Here is a 15,044-nt window from a genome sequence, read left to right on the forward strand (position 1 = left end):
ATCCTTGGATCATGTTCCTCTGATTTCTTGCTATCTCTCAAGTTTTTCATCTTGAGATAAGATCATAGGTCTCAAATGCAGAGGAGGGCAGCAGAGCCAGGTTCTGGCTGGTGAGTCTGGCTTTGCACAGGAGACCCTGTTACATGATGTCCTTACACTTTTATGCCACAGGCTCTGTCCTGTTCACGAACTCAAACCCCTGAGCAGCAGATCACAGGGTACAGCTCCCAGGAGTCTGCTCCACAGGACCTGGAGAGGCACCTGGTGCTACAATTCTGCTGCATAAAGTGGATGATTTGGCTCTTCCCTCCTGAGAACAGGGGTGGGGAGGGTGGTGTCGGCTCATGTGGATGCATCACAATTTCCCAGCTCTCACTTGGGCAATGCAGACAACACCCAAGGCACAGCAGCTGCCAAGAGAACCACCAAGGTGCTCCTCACATGAAAGAGGACAGAAAGCAGCCACTGGTCAGCAACGGGGCTCATTTATTATCTCATGAAAATGAGTGACAAACAGCTGCAGTAACGTCAGCAGAACCAAAGCTTTGCCCAGGGCCTGAGCTCTGAGCGCAGGGCTCCCTGCTGCACTGGGTGGCACTGGGAGGGTTCATGATGGAGTCAATGGATTTGGGAGATCCCTGAGCTGCAGGGAGTGGATTTGAGGCTGTTCCCAGTGGCCTGTGTCCTCCTGATGCCACCATCCCACAATGCTGATTTGTTTCCTCCTATCAGCTGCCCACCTTTAAAATAGGAGAAGGCACATTTAGTCCCCAAAATGGCTACACTGTGTGGGACATGTACACAGAACCAAGAGCCTCATCCAGGAGTCACGTTTGGGGGCAATGAGGCAGCAGCCAGACCCCATTTTCACCTTGGGTGCCTTGGCTTGGTGCTGCTGGGTGATCTTAGGCAGAGCACATGGGTTTTTCTGGGAACTGTTTGGGTTTGGCTGCTGTGGGTTTCAGAGACCCCTTGTGAGACACTGAGGGTCAGATTGAAAGACTGAGCATCCCCAGCTCCTGGTCCTGGCTGGAAATGAGGGTTGTGTCCAACGCATGAGGCTCCCAGTGAATGAGTGGGGAATCCCAAAGTAGAGGCTGTCCAAAACTCAGGTGTACACACAGATATGCTGCTTTTGGTGGTGTGAAGACAGACACCAGCCCATTTCCAGGGGTGTGTGGGACCTGCAGAGAGCTCTAGAGGACAAGGCCTGGGGTTCCTGTGGGTGGCCACGGCATCGCAGTTGGTTGCCAGGGGTTGCCACAGAGCGGTGGCTTTGGCCAGGAGGTCTCTGCCTTGAGAAGACAAACTTGGCTTTGCTGCAGGCTCCTCCTGGCAGGTGATGCTGCAGGGTGAGAAGGAGGAGGGTTTCCCTGACCCAATTCCTGAGCCAGTGGGGCTCTTTCCCAGGCAGTTCCTAGCAGAAGTGAGATTCACACAGGGATTGTCTCCTCCCATGGCCAGCCCTGAGTGTCTGGAGCTCAGTCAGAGCTCTTCTAGGCCAGGGGCAGCTGGCAGAGCAGTGCCTGTTGCCCAGGCAGGTGTGATGGGGATGAGGGTAGACAGGTTGTGCTGGTGCTTTTCAGGGAGCAGTTTGTGTCACCTTGCTGGCCCCTCGGCACTGGTGTTGGCCCTCAGCAGGTGCTGTGGGGCCGTTCCCACGGCTGCTCCAAGGACGTTTATAAGTGAGATGTGTAGGGCGGCGTGGGTGGGGAGGGGAAGAAGGTTATCCGGAGGCTGCTGCCAGACAGATCTCGGCTCTCTGAAGTTATCAGCGCCTCACTGTCATTGAGGCAGGGACAATGCTCATAGCAGCCTCTCTCCTTCCCCCTGGTGCCCACCCTTTGCTGGCAGGGGATGAGCGTCATGGAGGGGAAGCTGTAGCTGTCAAGGATGGGGCGCACTCCCAGGGAATCAGGTGTCTCACACACACGGTCGATGTCGGAGAAGTTCACCAGAGCCTGGGTGGAGTCGTAGGAGCTTTTCTCCATGTCATCAGCCCTGCAGGACTGGGGGAAGCTGCTCTTGTCCTGCCCCTTCTGCCTCAGCAGGCGGAAGTCATCTCTGAAGTGGGGGTTGAAGAGCAGGTAGAGCAAGGGGTTGAGGCAGGCGGGCAGGGGCAGGACCACAAGGAAGATGGATTTGATGACCTCTGGGGTGATAAGGAAGAGATTGAGGGTGGAGGAGAAGGTGAGGAAGGCCACTGGGCAGTAGAGGAGGCAGTTGGTGAAGATCAGCCAGGCCACGTGCTTGACCATGGCGCAGTCCCAGACAGCGCTGAACTCCCCCTTCAGCAGGTTGCAGTAGAGCCGGATGTAGGTGCCGGTGATAGTCAGGAAGCAGAGCATGTTTGTCATCACCAAGGCCACAGTGAAGCCCAGGGTGGTGGGTTTCCCCTCTGGGATGGGGTATGGGAGGCAGAGAGGGGACGCTCCGTATTCCCCAATGGAGAAGAGAGGCAGAACGGCAGCCACAGAGGACAGCAATAGGCAGCAGCAGGCAGCAGCCTTGACCTTGCCCAGGGATGGGGACTTCCCGTAGCCCCGCACGCAGGAGGCTGAGAGGCTGCACTGCACAGCAGCCAGGGTCAGCAGGAAGATGGCAGCCTGGGAGGCCAGCACGGACAGGAACCCTGTCACCCTGCAGCCTGCACCCGTCTCCCACCTGGTGCCGTATCGGGCAAAGTGACCGTAGGTGAGGGTGTCCACGAGGGCCAGCATGCTGCAGGAGATGCCCGTCAGCATGTTGGCCCCAGCGATGGAGCCCACGAGGAACTTCACCGGGGACAGGTAGCTGGGGGAAGCAAAGACAGCCAGGATGACCAGCCCATTGCAGAGCACTGAGACCACAACGATGAGCCAGACTCCCAGGCGGATGATCCAGCTCTCAAACAGGTGATCACAGGGCTTGAAGGGACCTGGAAGACAAACCCCAAAGTTACACACAGCAGACACCGCTTCTCTCCAGTGGTGCTGCTCAGAAGGTGGCCAAATCCAAGCCCTCTTCTGGCCCCAGCAGCCATGTGAGTGCTGAGGGCTGGCAAGGAAAATATGACATTGTCCACCCTCTTCTGCAGCTGCCTCTTGGGTCTCCCCTGTGCTGCTGACCCCACACTGAAATGCTTCTGGCATCCTCTCAGATCTTGTCTAGGGCAGAAAAAAGGTGCAGGGAGAAGTGAAAATGAAGTGTAAGAAGCAACAAACTGATGAGTGCTCCTAAAATGTAAAAAGGTCCAGACCAACCAACACTCCTGGTGCCAGCCTGTCATTTGGGCCCCTCTACCATTACCTGCTCCACCTCATGTTCCCCCTGGGAGCTGGTGGTGTGGAGATCTGCCAGGATGCTGCAGCCTGCTCTGGCATTGCCAGCCTCTCTCTGGACACTCAAGACCTTGGCTGAGAGATGTCTGTTTGTGCATGAATGGCCTCTGCACACAGGGGATGAGCACCAGGAGGTGAAGTGTCTGGGCATGACGGAGAGAGGGGGAGAGCTGGTGTGGCAGGGAAGGGACAGAGGGGTCTGGGCAGGCAGAACATGGAAGGATATCAGGAGAAAGAAAGAACAGAAGTGGATGGATGGGGGAGTGAGTAAGGGAAGGTCATGGAGGGGTAAAAAGAGGGCTGGTTTGGAAGCTGTTTGCCAAAGAAAAAAGAAGAAAGTGGGGAAAGAGAAAGTGGGCAATGGCATAAAATTGCCTCTGCAAGGGATTGGGACGTTTCAGTGAGCGGCTCAGCAAAAACAAAACAAGGCTGGTAGAAGTTTTAGGTGGTAGAGACCAAAAAAATTGGAGGAAATGGAGAAATCTTTTCCATATCAAAGGAGGTGAAGCTCAGAGTGCCAGGCAGCATGCCCTCAGTGAGATCTTTTGCAGCAAACTCAGTGGAACAACTGTTAAAACCTCTATCCCTGCCAGTGTCCCACCGCAGGCTGGCTGGAAGCAGAGCTCTCCAGCCTCCAGGTGTGCTCCAGGACCCCAGTGAGCTATGAGCAGGGACAAAGTCAGAAGGCAACTTCCTTGAGCCCCATGTACAGTCCAGCACTGCCCTGCTCTCCCTTCCTCAGGAAACAGAGCAAAGTATCCCTGCAGTCTGCAGTGCCACAGGTGTGATCAGGACATCAAGGACAGGACATGCAATATTCCAGACTGGTGAGACAAAGCCAAGTGTAAGTCATGCAAGGGGACAGGAGAGCCAGATCTGAGTGCAGCAGGTCAGTGGATGGAGGAGCTGCTGATACCTGGGGGTCCTGGTCAGGCTTATCCTGACCTGGGCCTCCCCTCCTGGGAGGGCAGCTACATCCAACAGGGAGAAGGAAACTCCTCACCTGTCCCCCATTTGGACTAAGCCCAACCCACCAGGCTTCTGATCTGAAAGATCATGGGGGATCCTGGGGATTTAGAGAAGCTCAAAGAATCCCAATTCTGTTCAAAGGGTTTCCCTGGCTGCTCACCGGGACTTGGTGTGCACTGAATAGTGGGATGCAGCTTCGATTCCTCAAGTTCCAATTGAAGATCATCTGCATCTAGGTCATCTGGGGAGGAAAGAACAAGAAATGGTGCTCAGATAAGAACAAGCAGAACCATCAGAGTTAACTGGGCCAGGAGCTTTTCCTGCTCTCTGTCCTCTACACAGACCTTCCCAGCCAGTTCCCAGCCTGCAAGTTCAAAGTAGCTGCTGGGGTACAGTTTGTCCCCTGCAGTCACTGCTGTAGAGGGAGATCTTGTAAACGTTGTTGGGTTGCAGCATAGCCAAGCCCTCTGTTTTTAGGTTACTCCCAACATTTGAAGTGTAAGAGCCCCAGATCCCAGAGCTGTGTGACTGCGGTTCCCTCCTCCCAGAACTCTTTATTAAAAGTAAAGAAACACTCCAGCCTGTGTGGTTACAGAACACAAAGCCTTCAAATGCATCTTCTCCATGGGAGCTTTCTGGGCAGGCTTTGTCCAATGTTTGTTCATCAACAGGGATTTTGGGGCTTTGTTCAGAGGGAACCATCAGCCTCTTCTTGCAGCACAAATTTTTCGTCAGCAGCCACCACCACCAAACAGTTCAGCAGCAAAGAGACAAGGGAACACAACATTTATTGCTTTATTTAATGCCCTGTAAAATCTTGGGACTGTAGTGCCCTGTTTTTAATTGTGGCTGTTCCCAGCATTTGCTGAGGGCAGACTGGTTGCCTGTGGCTGCAGATTCTGCATCCATGGGGTTTGTGCAGCCAGGCTGCAGAGCCAGCCCTGCACCAGCATCTCTGCCATGCTGGCAGCTGCACCCTGAGCCAGGCTGGGGCTTGCTGAGGCTCGGGCAGAGACCCCCTGGCTGAAGAAGAAGCTGCTGGAAGGGAATGGGGCCGAACCCTCAGCTGTGTTTTCAGTGTAGGTCGTCACCAGGGTGAATGGCATCCTCTCAGTCTAATCCAAGCGTGCTTTTCTGCTTTGTTCCTTGTTCCTGTTCCCAAAGTCCTGCTGGCTGCCAGCGCTGGGACACAGTGAGGACAGCTGCTGTCCTGCTGCCCTGCTCCCACCCATGGCATCAGTACAGCCTTCAGCTCCCAGTGGAGATCTTGGGAGGGTTTTCTGCCAGTGGAGGAAAGGGAAAGGATGTGGTTTTGTTCTTGCTACAGCCTGGTAGCCAGAGAGCTGGATCTGTGGCTGTGGGACGAATTCTCTCTTGGATGAATGGACTGATGCTGGAGCCCAGGTGTGCACCTGGCAGCTTAGACACTGGCCAGGAAGGCAAATTTCCACAGTGCTGAAGATAAGGCTGACCTGAGTGGGATTTATGTGTCTAATCTGTTTGGAAGTGGTGCCTCTCATGAGCTATGCTCCCTGCCTGTGTTTGAAAATGTGACTGGGATTATTTGATTAAAGGATGATGACAAATTACGTGCTATCTTTAGTGCCTCCTGACAAGCTTCATGGCTTTCTCAGCTTCAGGGAGCTTTGGAAAAAAAGGTCATTTTTAAAATCTGTCTGTGAAAGAATTGAAATATTACTGCTGCTTTGGAGCCTGGCAAGGAAAAACTCACAGTGGGATGGAAAAATAATTCATCTTTGTATTTTATAGTCTTATAAATCTCCAGTGTATTTTCCAGCCACAGTGCGGAGGCTGTGATGTGCAGTCACGATACCCGAATAAAACAGACACAGGCTTGCTCTTTCTGTGCTCTGCTGAGACCCAACCCTTGTGAAAGTGTAACCTGTGCCATCTATTTTCTCCTCAAAGCCTGGTTTTAAGCCCGGGTTAAACATTTTCATGAAGTGAAGGACGATATTTTGTTTTGCCTGGACTACTGAGCCTGCTGGGAATTACAAAGCAATTCTTAGTTAGCACAGTGGGATTCAAAGTGAAAAATGTACCTCTCTCTGCTAGAAAACAATCCCTGTCCAGCCTGGGAACTGTGGAGAGAGGAAAATGGCTGTTGTGACCTAGCAAGGCAGACTGCATTGATTTTGAAGAAGCTGTTATTTATTTGAATTTTGCTGAGGTGCCTCCACTTTCTGAGGTCTTATGGTAAAAACCCACTTTGCCAGTAGTGTCCTTTCCATGAGAAAGGAGCTGCCTGTACCAAAAGCCAAGTGAGAGGAAGAGGAGCAGAATTGCTGGGGAAGGGATAGAACAGAAATCATTGGGCTGAATGTTTTCTCCCATTAGTGCTCATTGTCTCAGTCCTGTCTGTCTGAGCCAGGGCAGACCCTGGGGTCTGCAGGGACCTGCCCTCTCCTTGGCCTGGGGGCACGGGTGGCTGCCAGGGACTTGGGCAGATCCAGGTTTGGGTCTCGAGTAGCTGTCTTGAATGTCAGAAGTGCATCTCTAAGGACCCTGCAGGGATTGCCAGGTGGTTGCAGAAGCTCTTTAGTAACTTTACAAGCTGCTGGAGGTGCTGGGCTGGGGGAAGCAGTGTCTCACTCCCCAGGATCACTGTGCAGGTGATCACTTCCCATAGCTTTGTTCCACCCTTGCAAACACATGCTTGTGAGTGAGTACATCCCTTTCTATCCTCAAAGCAGAGGTCCCAAAGGGAGGTGCTGGGATGTTGATGGGAACGTCCCAGGGCACTTTTCTTGCCTTCCTCTGCAGCCACTTCTGGGGGCTGTCCTGGTGGCAGGACCCCAAGCCATCTTTGGGCTCCTGCTCAGCCACAGGGGACAGACTTGGGGCAGGGGGTCACTGCCAGTTGTAATCCAGAGAGGCTGAGACAATTTGGATTGCCCAGCCTGGAAGAGAGAAGACCCCAGAATTCAGAGACCCTTTCAGTGTCTAAAGGGGCTCCAAGAGAGCTGGAGAGAAGCTGGAAGTGCTCAAGGCCAGGTTGGACAGGGCTTGGAGCAACCTGGGGCAGTGGAAGGTGTCCCTGGCAGGGCAGGGGGTGGAATGAGAAGAGCTTCAAGGTACTTCCCAAACCCAAACCATTGTAGAACTCAATGATATCCCAAACATTGAAAGTGCTGGAAGTGAGCCCTTAAATATCCATTTTGAGAAGGTGACAGAATGATGGGACATGCACTGACCACACTACTTTGGGCCTCAGGTGGCTCTTACTCCGATGCAAATGGACATACTTGGGTGGTGTGGGGTTCCCAGGCACCCAGGGCTCTGGGAGGAGGGGGAAGAGCTGATCTGGCCCTGGGGTCCGTGGCAGCATTTCTGCTCTGTGTCTGGAGCCAGGTGGTCCCTCGGGTGCTGGCTTGGCTGCAGGATGGGTGCTGGATACAGGAGCAGGAGGGGCTGTAGGAGCTGCTGCCAGGCAGGGCAGGGCTGGGCACTGGGAACCATTTCTTGTCCCTGCATGGCTGCCTGGGACAAGCTGCCTTTCACTACCCAGCCTGAGGTTCTGTGGACTTGTTTGGGAAGGACTGGAAGCAATGGACAAGGCTGACAGGACAGAGCTGTCTGGAAGTGTTCTCTGTCCCTCTCAGAAGTTCTCCCACAGCATCCAAGTGCCCTGACAAGTCTGGCTGGACCCTGCTGCAACACAGCCCTGAGGTATTTTCTCTTCAGCAGACCACTTTCCCTCTTGCATGAAAAGAATGTTTGGGAGTTTTTTTCCTCTTTAATGAGAAAGTGTTACAAGGCTCATATAACCCAGCTAAATATCACCAGTGGCCATCAGAAAGGAAGCACAGGGAACAGAAATAAAGCAATGATTAATTAAGTAAAAGAGCAATATCACAAACCCCTTATCATCAAGAGCAGACCCTGTTGCTGGAGGTCTGGAGTGTCATCCACAAAAGCTGCACATCATAAGGAATGATTTCACATTTGCACCTCTGTGCTTGGATAGTTCAAAATAGATCCAATGCTTTAACATCTGAAAATGGGAGCCTTTACAAGCTGCAAATAGTCTCATTTGGCATGTCTCAGAATCAGCCAGCATTCCCCTCGGTGCCAGCATCTCATGAACACTCCATCCATGGCTCACTGGCCTGGAGGTCTGGGACCCTGTGGTAGATTTTGTTCTGCTGACAGGGCCAGGTGAGAGCATCCTCTGGGACATCAAAGACTTTAGTACCAAGCAAAAGCAGGTCTGTGGCCCCTTGTCACAAACTAGATCTTTCCACAAATGCTATAACTTGCTGGGCAAGCCCCACAACTATCTGCACTAGGACTGCTACAGTATGGACTGCATTAATGATGGAAAAAGTGACCTGGCTTAGAATAAAATCCTGCAGCAATGACTGTAACATGACTCCTCTGTACTGTCTGGCCAGTGTTACCACCAAGTCTACCATACTTCCTGGAGCCACATCATGCCAGTGGGAATCACATTTGCTACCCTGAACTCTTTGCATGTCTAAAGCTTTTTCTTAAGCTGTGAAGGATCAGCACAGGAGCAGGAGCACAGGGCTTGTGGGCCACGCTGGCTGTGTCACAAAGTGTCTTGGTCATCCTGACAATAACACAGCTTCCAACGCTCTGGGTCCAGGTCCAAATGTGCCTCCAGGTCCAGCCCTGCCAGCTCAGGGTGTGGGAGAACACAGCAGAGCCCCTGGCTATGGCTGGATGCTCACTGCTCCTGAGAGCAGGTGGGTCAGGGGCTCTCCAGGGGCACAGCCCTCTCTCCATCTACCATGGGGATTTGCCTCCAGGATGTCTCAGACCTCAGAAGTGCACAGTATTTACACAAATATATAAACACAAGCAGCATCCAGGCTGTGTCCTGAAATGCTGTTTGTACTCTTCAGTAGTTACAGAGGAAGCAAAAGGGTTCATGTTTTTCCTTTTGCTATTCTGGGATTCTCTTGCAGAGGGATCACAGCAGCCTTGTGCTGGAGCTGCTGCTGTGCTGTGGGGCTGGGAAGACAAAGCCCTTTCAAAGCAATGGGCCGTCTGTGTTGAAGGCTCAGCTGCTCTCCCTGAGGCAGGTGTCACCTCTGACAGTAGCTCCACTCCTGCAAATGCAGGATTGCACCCAAGCTCACAGCCCTGCCCAGGGACCCATCACCATTCAGCCCTGTTTACTCACAGTGGTTATCAGTGTGACCTGGGAACAATTCCAAGGTCCTCCTGTGGGGATCCTCCTCCTCAGGGCTCATGTCTTCTGCCTCCCACTGGCTGGACACCCTGAAGAAGCTGCTGCAGCTCCCATAGGCACAGCACTGGTAGGCATATGGCACCTCCAGGACTCTGCACAGAGGAAAGCAGAACTTTAAGGTGTGTCCCCTGCATGACCTGACTCTCCATTGCTTTGCATTTTTTGCTCCGTCATTTGTTCAAAGATTAAACTCATCTATGCAGAGTCACAAAGTATTCTGAGCTGGAAGGGACCCACAAGGATCATCATGTCCAGCTCTGAAGTGAATGGGCTCCTGCAGGGATCACATCACATCACAATATTGATGCTATCAGCACTATAACCAGCTGAGCTAACCTCAGAGTCAAAAACATGGAACACTCCACCAGTTTCTGGGATGTCCCTGTGCAGGAGCCATGCTGATTTCTGTATCATTCCAGTTTTGGTACCTGTGCTGCTGACATGACAAAAGCTGCTCTGTATGGTGATGCTTACAGTGGAGAGAGACTTTTCTTTGGTGAGGGACTCCATGTAGGACAGCGTGGGGACCCAGGGTAGCCCATGGTGTTTCTGTACTGGCCCACTTTTGGTGTTTAAGACACTGTCAGTCAACAGAATGTTGTCAAACACCAGATTTGGAAACTTCTCTAAAGTTCCCAGATAGTTCTTTGTCCTGGTTCCAGTCAGAACAGGGTTAATTTTTGTAGTAGGTGTGAGGGAGCATGGCCAGGACCCAGAGGTTGTTCTGTGCCATCTTACTCATTGCTGGGGTCTGGGAGGAAAGGAGAAATGTGATGGGGGAGCCATCTGGTATTCGTTTGTTGTTGGGGGCTTTCCATGTAAATAACTTTCTTTTCTTATACTTTTTATTATTAATATTGTTGCTGTTACTGTTTGTGTCTTATCTCATTGCTGTTTCCAGTAAATTGTGCTTATCTTAACCCATGATCTTTGCCTTTTGTGCCTCCAGTTGGGGAGGAGTGAGTGGTGCATGGTTTTAGCAGGAATACTAAATTGGAGAATACCATTCCTAAACCACCACACTCCTAAAAACCTTTCTGCAGCTCTCCTCAGAATAAACAGCCCTTCTCTCCAATATGCAAGGTACAGTTTACAACTTTTACCCCAAGGCCATGTTTTTCCAGGCATCCTTTCTTTCCTTCAAGGGGGAGAAGCTTCCTTAGAGCAAGGCTCCCCTTGCTTGTTGTTGAGGGCACCTTCAAACTCCAGTTTCAGGAGTCCCAGCTCAGGCAGGGAATTCTCAGGTCTCCCAAGTGAAGTAAGTTATTTAAATATGTCTGATTTCTACTTGAAAGTTGAATTGTTACTTGCTAATTATAGCATGTATTGCAAGGTTAATTCAACAGCAGCTGAGCAGCATCTGGATGCAATACAAGGCTGTCTGTCAGCAGCTGCATTTTTGGCTTTGCTGGAAGTCAGGGAGACTGCTGATGAAGGCAAAGGAACCCCAGGTTTTCCAGACAATTAAGGTCCTCTGACAAGATCAGTAAATATGGTAAAACTCTATATTCTAAAAATATGCTTTTGTTTTATGTTCCTAAACATTTCTGGCTGAGCCCCGGGAGGGTCTGGAAATTCTGTATACAAGCTCGTTTCCTGTTATAAACTCCAAATTAGATGCTATTATTGAAGGGTGGTAGGGAGGTGCAGATCCTCCCAGCAAGGCTATGAGCTGCTCTCAGATGACTCCTCCAAACATGTGCTCCAAGAGTAAGGCTACTTAATGGCAGTACCCCAAAATTTAGGGAATGTTAATGGGTCCATTGCCTGGCATGGTTCACTGAAGCACTGCTGCAGGCTCAGTTTCTCTGGTACAAATCCAAACCAGCTCAAGAGATGCCAATGGAACTAATTTAGAGGAGAAACACCTTGGAAGAGCTGAACTTGACCCACCCTGCTCAAGGGACTGCCTGTTGGAGGGGGTCTGGAGGAGACCACGGAGCTGCTCCGAGGGCTGGAGCCCCTCAGCTCTGGAGCCAGGCTGGGAGAGCTGGGGGTGTTCACCTGGAGAAGAGACAGCTCCAGGGAGAGCTCAGGGCCCCTTCCAGTGCCTAAAGGAGCTTGGCACTTGTGGGGGTGCATCCTGAGTCCTGTGTCCAGTTATGAACCCCTCTCTTCAAGGAAGACATTGAGTGGCTGTAGTCAGTCCAGAAAAGGGAAACTGAGCTGGGGAAGGGTCTGGAGAGTAAATCATATGGAGAGTGGCTGAGAAAAGGAAGCTCCCCCCCATCAGCAGGGACCTTCTCACTCCCTACGACTGATGATTGTAACAAGGTGGGGGTTGGTCTCTTCTCCCAGGCACTAAGCAACAGGGAGAGAGGAAATGGCTTCAAACTACACCAGAGGAGACTCAGGTTGGAATCAGGAGGAACTCCTTCAAGGAAAGGCTTATTAGACATTGGAAGGGGCTGCCCAGGGAGGTGGTGGAGTCCCCATCCCAGGACATGTTCAGGGAATGACTGGATGTGGCACTGAGTGCTCTGGGCTGGGTGACAAGGTGGGGATGGGTCACAGGTTGGACTTGATGATCTCAGAGGTCTTTTCCAACATTAATGATTCTCTGATTCTGTGGTTCTGTGAGGAAAGCTGGAGGATGATCTCAGAGGTCTTTTCCAACATTAATGATTCTCTGATTCTGTGGTTCTGTGAGGAAAGCTGGAGAAGAACTTTGGGCAAGGGTCTAGAGGGATGTGACAAGGAACTGTCATTTCCTACTGGAAAGGGCAGGGATGGATGGGATATTGGGAAGAAATTCTTCCCTGTGAGGGTGGGGAGGCCCTGGCACAGGCTCCCCAGAGCAGCTGTGGCTGCCCCATCCCTGGAAGTGTCCAAGGCCAGGCTGGATGGGGCTTGGAGCAACCTGGAACAGTGGAAGGTGTCCCTGCCATGGCAGGGGCTGGAACAGGATGAGCTTTAATGTTTCTTTCCAGCCCACACCATTCTATTGTTCCATGATCTTGGGTGTAGAAAACCCTCCAAAAACTTCTGGAATCCCCTGCCATTTGGAAACCAGTCATGCAGCAGATCCCAGCTATGAGTTAAAAAGTCAGAAGGGAGAGCCCTGCAGGCACCACTGCTGAGGCAGCCTGAAGGGAGAGCTCTACATTGTTCCTCAGGCCTGAGCTATTAAGCCCCGTGTTGGTCAGTGACCTGTGACCCCAGCCTTGTGTGCAAACTGGAGAAGCTCCAGCTTGGGGAACCCATCCTGGCTGAGTGGGAACATCAGCTCGTGCATTCTTGGCTTGAAGGGAGCTCCCTGGGACACCCAAGCAAGAGATGACTTCATCTGAAAGGAATTTGTGTTCTCTGGACCACGGGCAGGTGCCACACTGGGACCCAGGAGCCACGGAGGGTCAGGAAAACCTGAGCCTGCAGCACAGCGCTCTGCTCTGAGCCTTTTGCAGCCTCTTCTTGATCAGTTTGACCCCTTCAGGCTCCTCATTAATCCATAACAGACAAGACACGGCCACACAAGCAGAGTTTATGGAGAAAACCTGGATGTCATTAGGTAGGACTGCTTCTGGGAATGTTTTCCATTGAGAGGAGCCCTGAGCTGGGCCTGCTCCACACTTTCCACTTGTGTGTGTGTGTTTGGGGTGGGGGTGGTGGCCTGGGAGCACATCACTGCTCTCCCATGGAACTTATTAAAGATGATATGTATTAGCAGCAGATGGATCTTCCTCTACCCATGGGCCTGGAAGCTTGGAGAAGGCATGAGTGGGCAAGGAGAGCAGGAGACCGGGTGCTGTAAGCAAAGTACAAGCTGTGCTGAACACCAGAAGTGAAAGAGCCAACACTCCAAGTACCTCATTTTGGGGAAGCTCTCCTTGGTGAAGGGCTCAGAGAGAGCTGGGTTGCCTTGGAGCTTCAGATGGGTCAGTCCAGCCAAACCATCCAGGGGCAGTGTGACCAACTGGTTGTCAGTCAAGTCCCTGGTGAGGGGAAAGCAGAGAGGGAGACCACAGTCAGTGAGTGATACCTCAGCCAAGCAGGGGCACTGACTCTATTGCTCCCTTGATGTGATGCTGAAATGGGGCTGGGTGCTGCACTGGGGCCAGGAGCCTCTGGAGATAAACACTGCAGTCCTGGGGAAAATGAGGGACTGGGGTCAGTGGCCATCTAAAAGCTCTGGGGGGTATCTCCCTCGTTGTGCACATACGTGCCCCACACGTCTCTTCCTCCACTGCAGGTTGGGAATGACTGCAGATCCCAGCCCACAAAATACCTTAGAGAGGGGGCTGAGAACTGGGAGCCAGCACAGATGGTCTGCAGTGGCTCTTGCAGAAACAGTCCATCATGCTCCCTTAAAGGCATCTAAGGCGGCGGTGAAAGTATCAGGAAGTGGAGGTTTAAGTGTTCAGGGTGAGAGCATTTTGAAGATGGCCCCCCCTGCACTTCATCCCTTTATTAATTAATAATTAATTAATTAATAGGAAATCTTGGGATTTGTTCTGTCCACATCAGTGCTGAGACATGGACCTCAACTCATCAGTGTTCCAGCATCTAAATCCAGGTGTTCTGGCAGCCCAGGGAGTCAGTCTAAGGTCCTCAGATACCTCCTATCCATGGTCCACTGTGAAAGAAATATCCCTGCAACTTACAGCTTGGTGAGGGAGTGCAGGGTCACAAAGGCTTCTGGGTGAATGAACTGGATGCAATTCCAACTCAGGTCTCTGCAAGGTAAGGACACAGCAGTGAGAAGAGAGCAGAGCAGGGCAGTGAAGCTGCTGACACTGGCCTGGCCAAGGGCCCTGGTGGGAGCACAAGGGGGATCTTTTGCCCCTTGGTCAGCAGCAATTTCTGTCTCGTTGCAGCTCCCCACAGACAGGTCTGGGTCTGTATAGGGGTGGTTTCTAACAGAGGGCACAAGAGTTTGCCTTGAAGGAGCTCCTCTGCTGAGACCAATGGAAAAGGTTATTTTCTGCCTTAATTTCTGTAAATTTGGGAATTTTTTGCCATGCCTTAGCGCCAGAGCATCCCCAGTGCAGTCACAGTGCTGGGTGCAGCAAGGGCAGATAGAGCCAGGGGTCTGGAGAAGGTGATTGTAGAATGTCTCCTGCCATGTACAGGTGCTTTGGATTCACTGAGTCCCCTCCTTAAGCTCTGCCTCCATCCAAGTGAGAGGGCTCCACTCCCTCTGTCACCAGTGTGGAGGAAACCACCAAACTGGGACATGTTTCCTGCCCTCAGGCTGGCTACAGAACAACCTTCATCTCTCCAGCTCAAAGGGAGCCAAGACACCTGCTCAGATGTGTGTGACATTGGGTGGGAGGAATCCTTTCTGCAGGGACCAGAACACCCACAAAGGTCACGCCAGAGCTTGCTCAGCTGTGTGTGTGTGACTGGGCTGGGGCAGCATGCTCGTGTTTCCCTGAGTGTCTGCAGTGTCACCTGTCACACCTCGGTGTTCCTGGGCTGTTGGAACCGTGGTGTACGTGTGACACTCGTGGGATCCCAGGAATGCTGGGCTGTTAAATGGCACTCACATTGCTGCACCACAGGAAAAGGGTTTGTGT

At 52.1% G+C, this 15,044-nt stretch overlaps 1 protein-coding gene and 1 non-coding gene across 2 annotated transcripts in view; both read right to left on the reverse strand.

Moving 5' to 3' along the window:
- Window positions 1-622: 622 nt before the first annotated feature.
- Window positions 623-15,044, reverse strand: part of LGR6 (leucine rich repeat containing G protein-coupled receptor 6) — a 149,076-nt gene continuing 134,654 nt past the window's right edge. The window contains exons 14-18 of the mRNA XM_014258902.2: window positions 14,130-14,201; window positions 13,335-13,460; window positions 9,460-9,620; window positions 4,450-4,530; window positions 623-2,917 (exon numbers count right to left, since the gene is read on the reverse strand). Coding sequence (XP_014114377.2) covers window positions 1,680-2,917; window positions 4,450-4,530; window positions 9,460-9,620; window positions 13,335-13,460; window positions 14,130-14,201 — 1,678 coding nt within the window. The 3' untranslated portion in view covers window positions 623-1,679. The remainder of the gene's footprint in view (window positions 2,918-4,449; window positions 4,531-9,459; window positions 9,621-13,334; window positions 13,461-14,129; window positions 14,202-15,044) is intronic.
- On the reverse strand, window positions 9,874-9,974 carry LOC148182549 (U6 spliceosomal RNA). Its single transcript, XR_015774569.1, has one exon. It is a non-coding gene; the product is annotated as a U6 spliceosomal RNA (small nuclear RNA).

The sequence above is a fragment of the Pseudopodoces humilis genome, chromosome 26 (genome assembly GCF_049639895.1).
Source record: "Pseudopodoces humilis isolate 2021_Gansu_Grassland_sample_001 chromosome 26, ASM4963989v1, whole genome shotgun sequence".
In the NCBI taxonomy this organism is placed as follows: Eukaryota; Metazoa; Chordata; class Aves; order Passeriformes; family Paridae; genus Pseudopodoces; species Pseudopodoces humilis.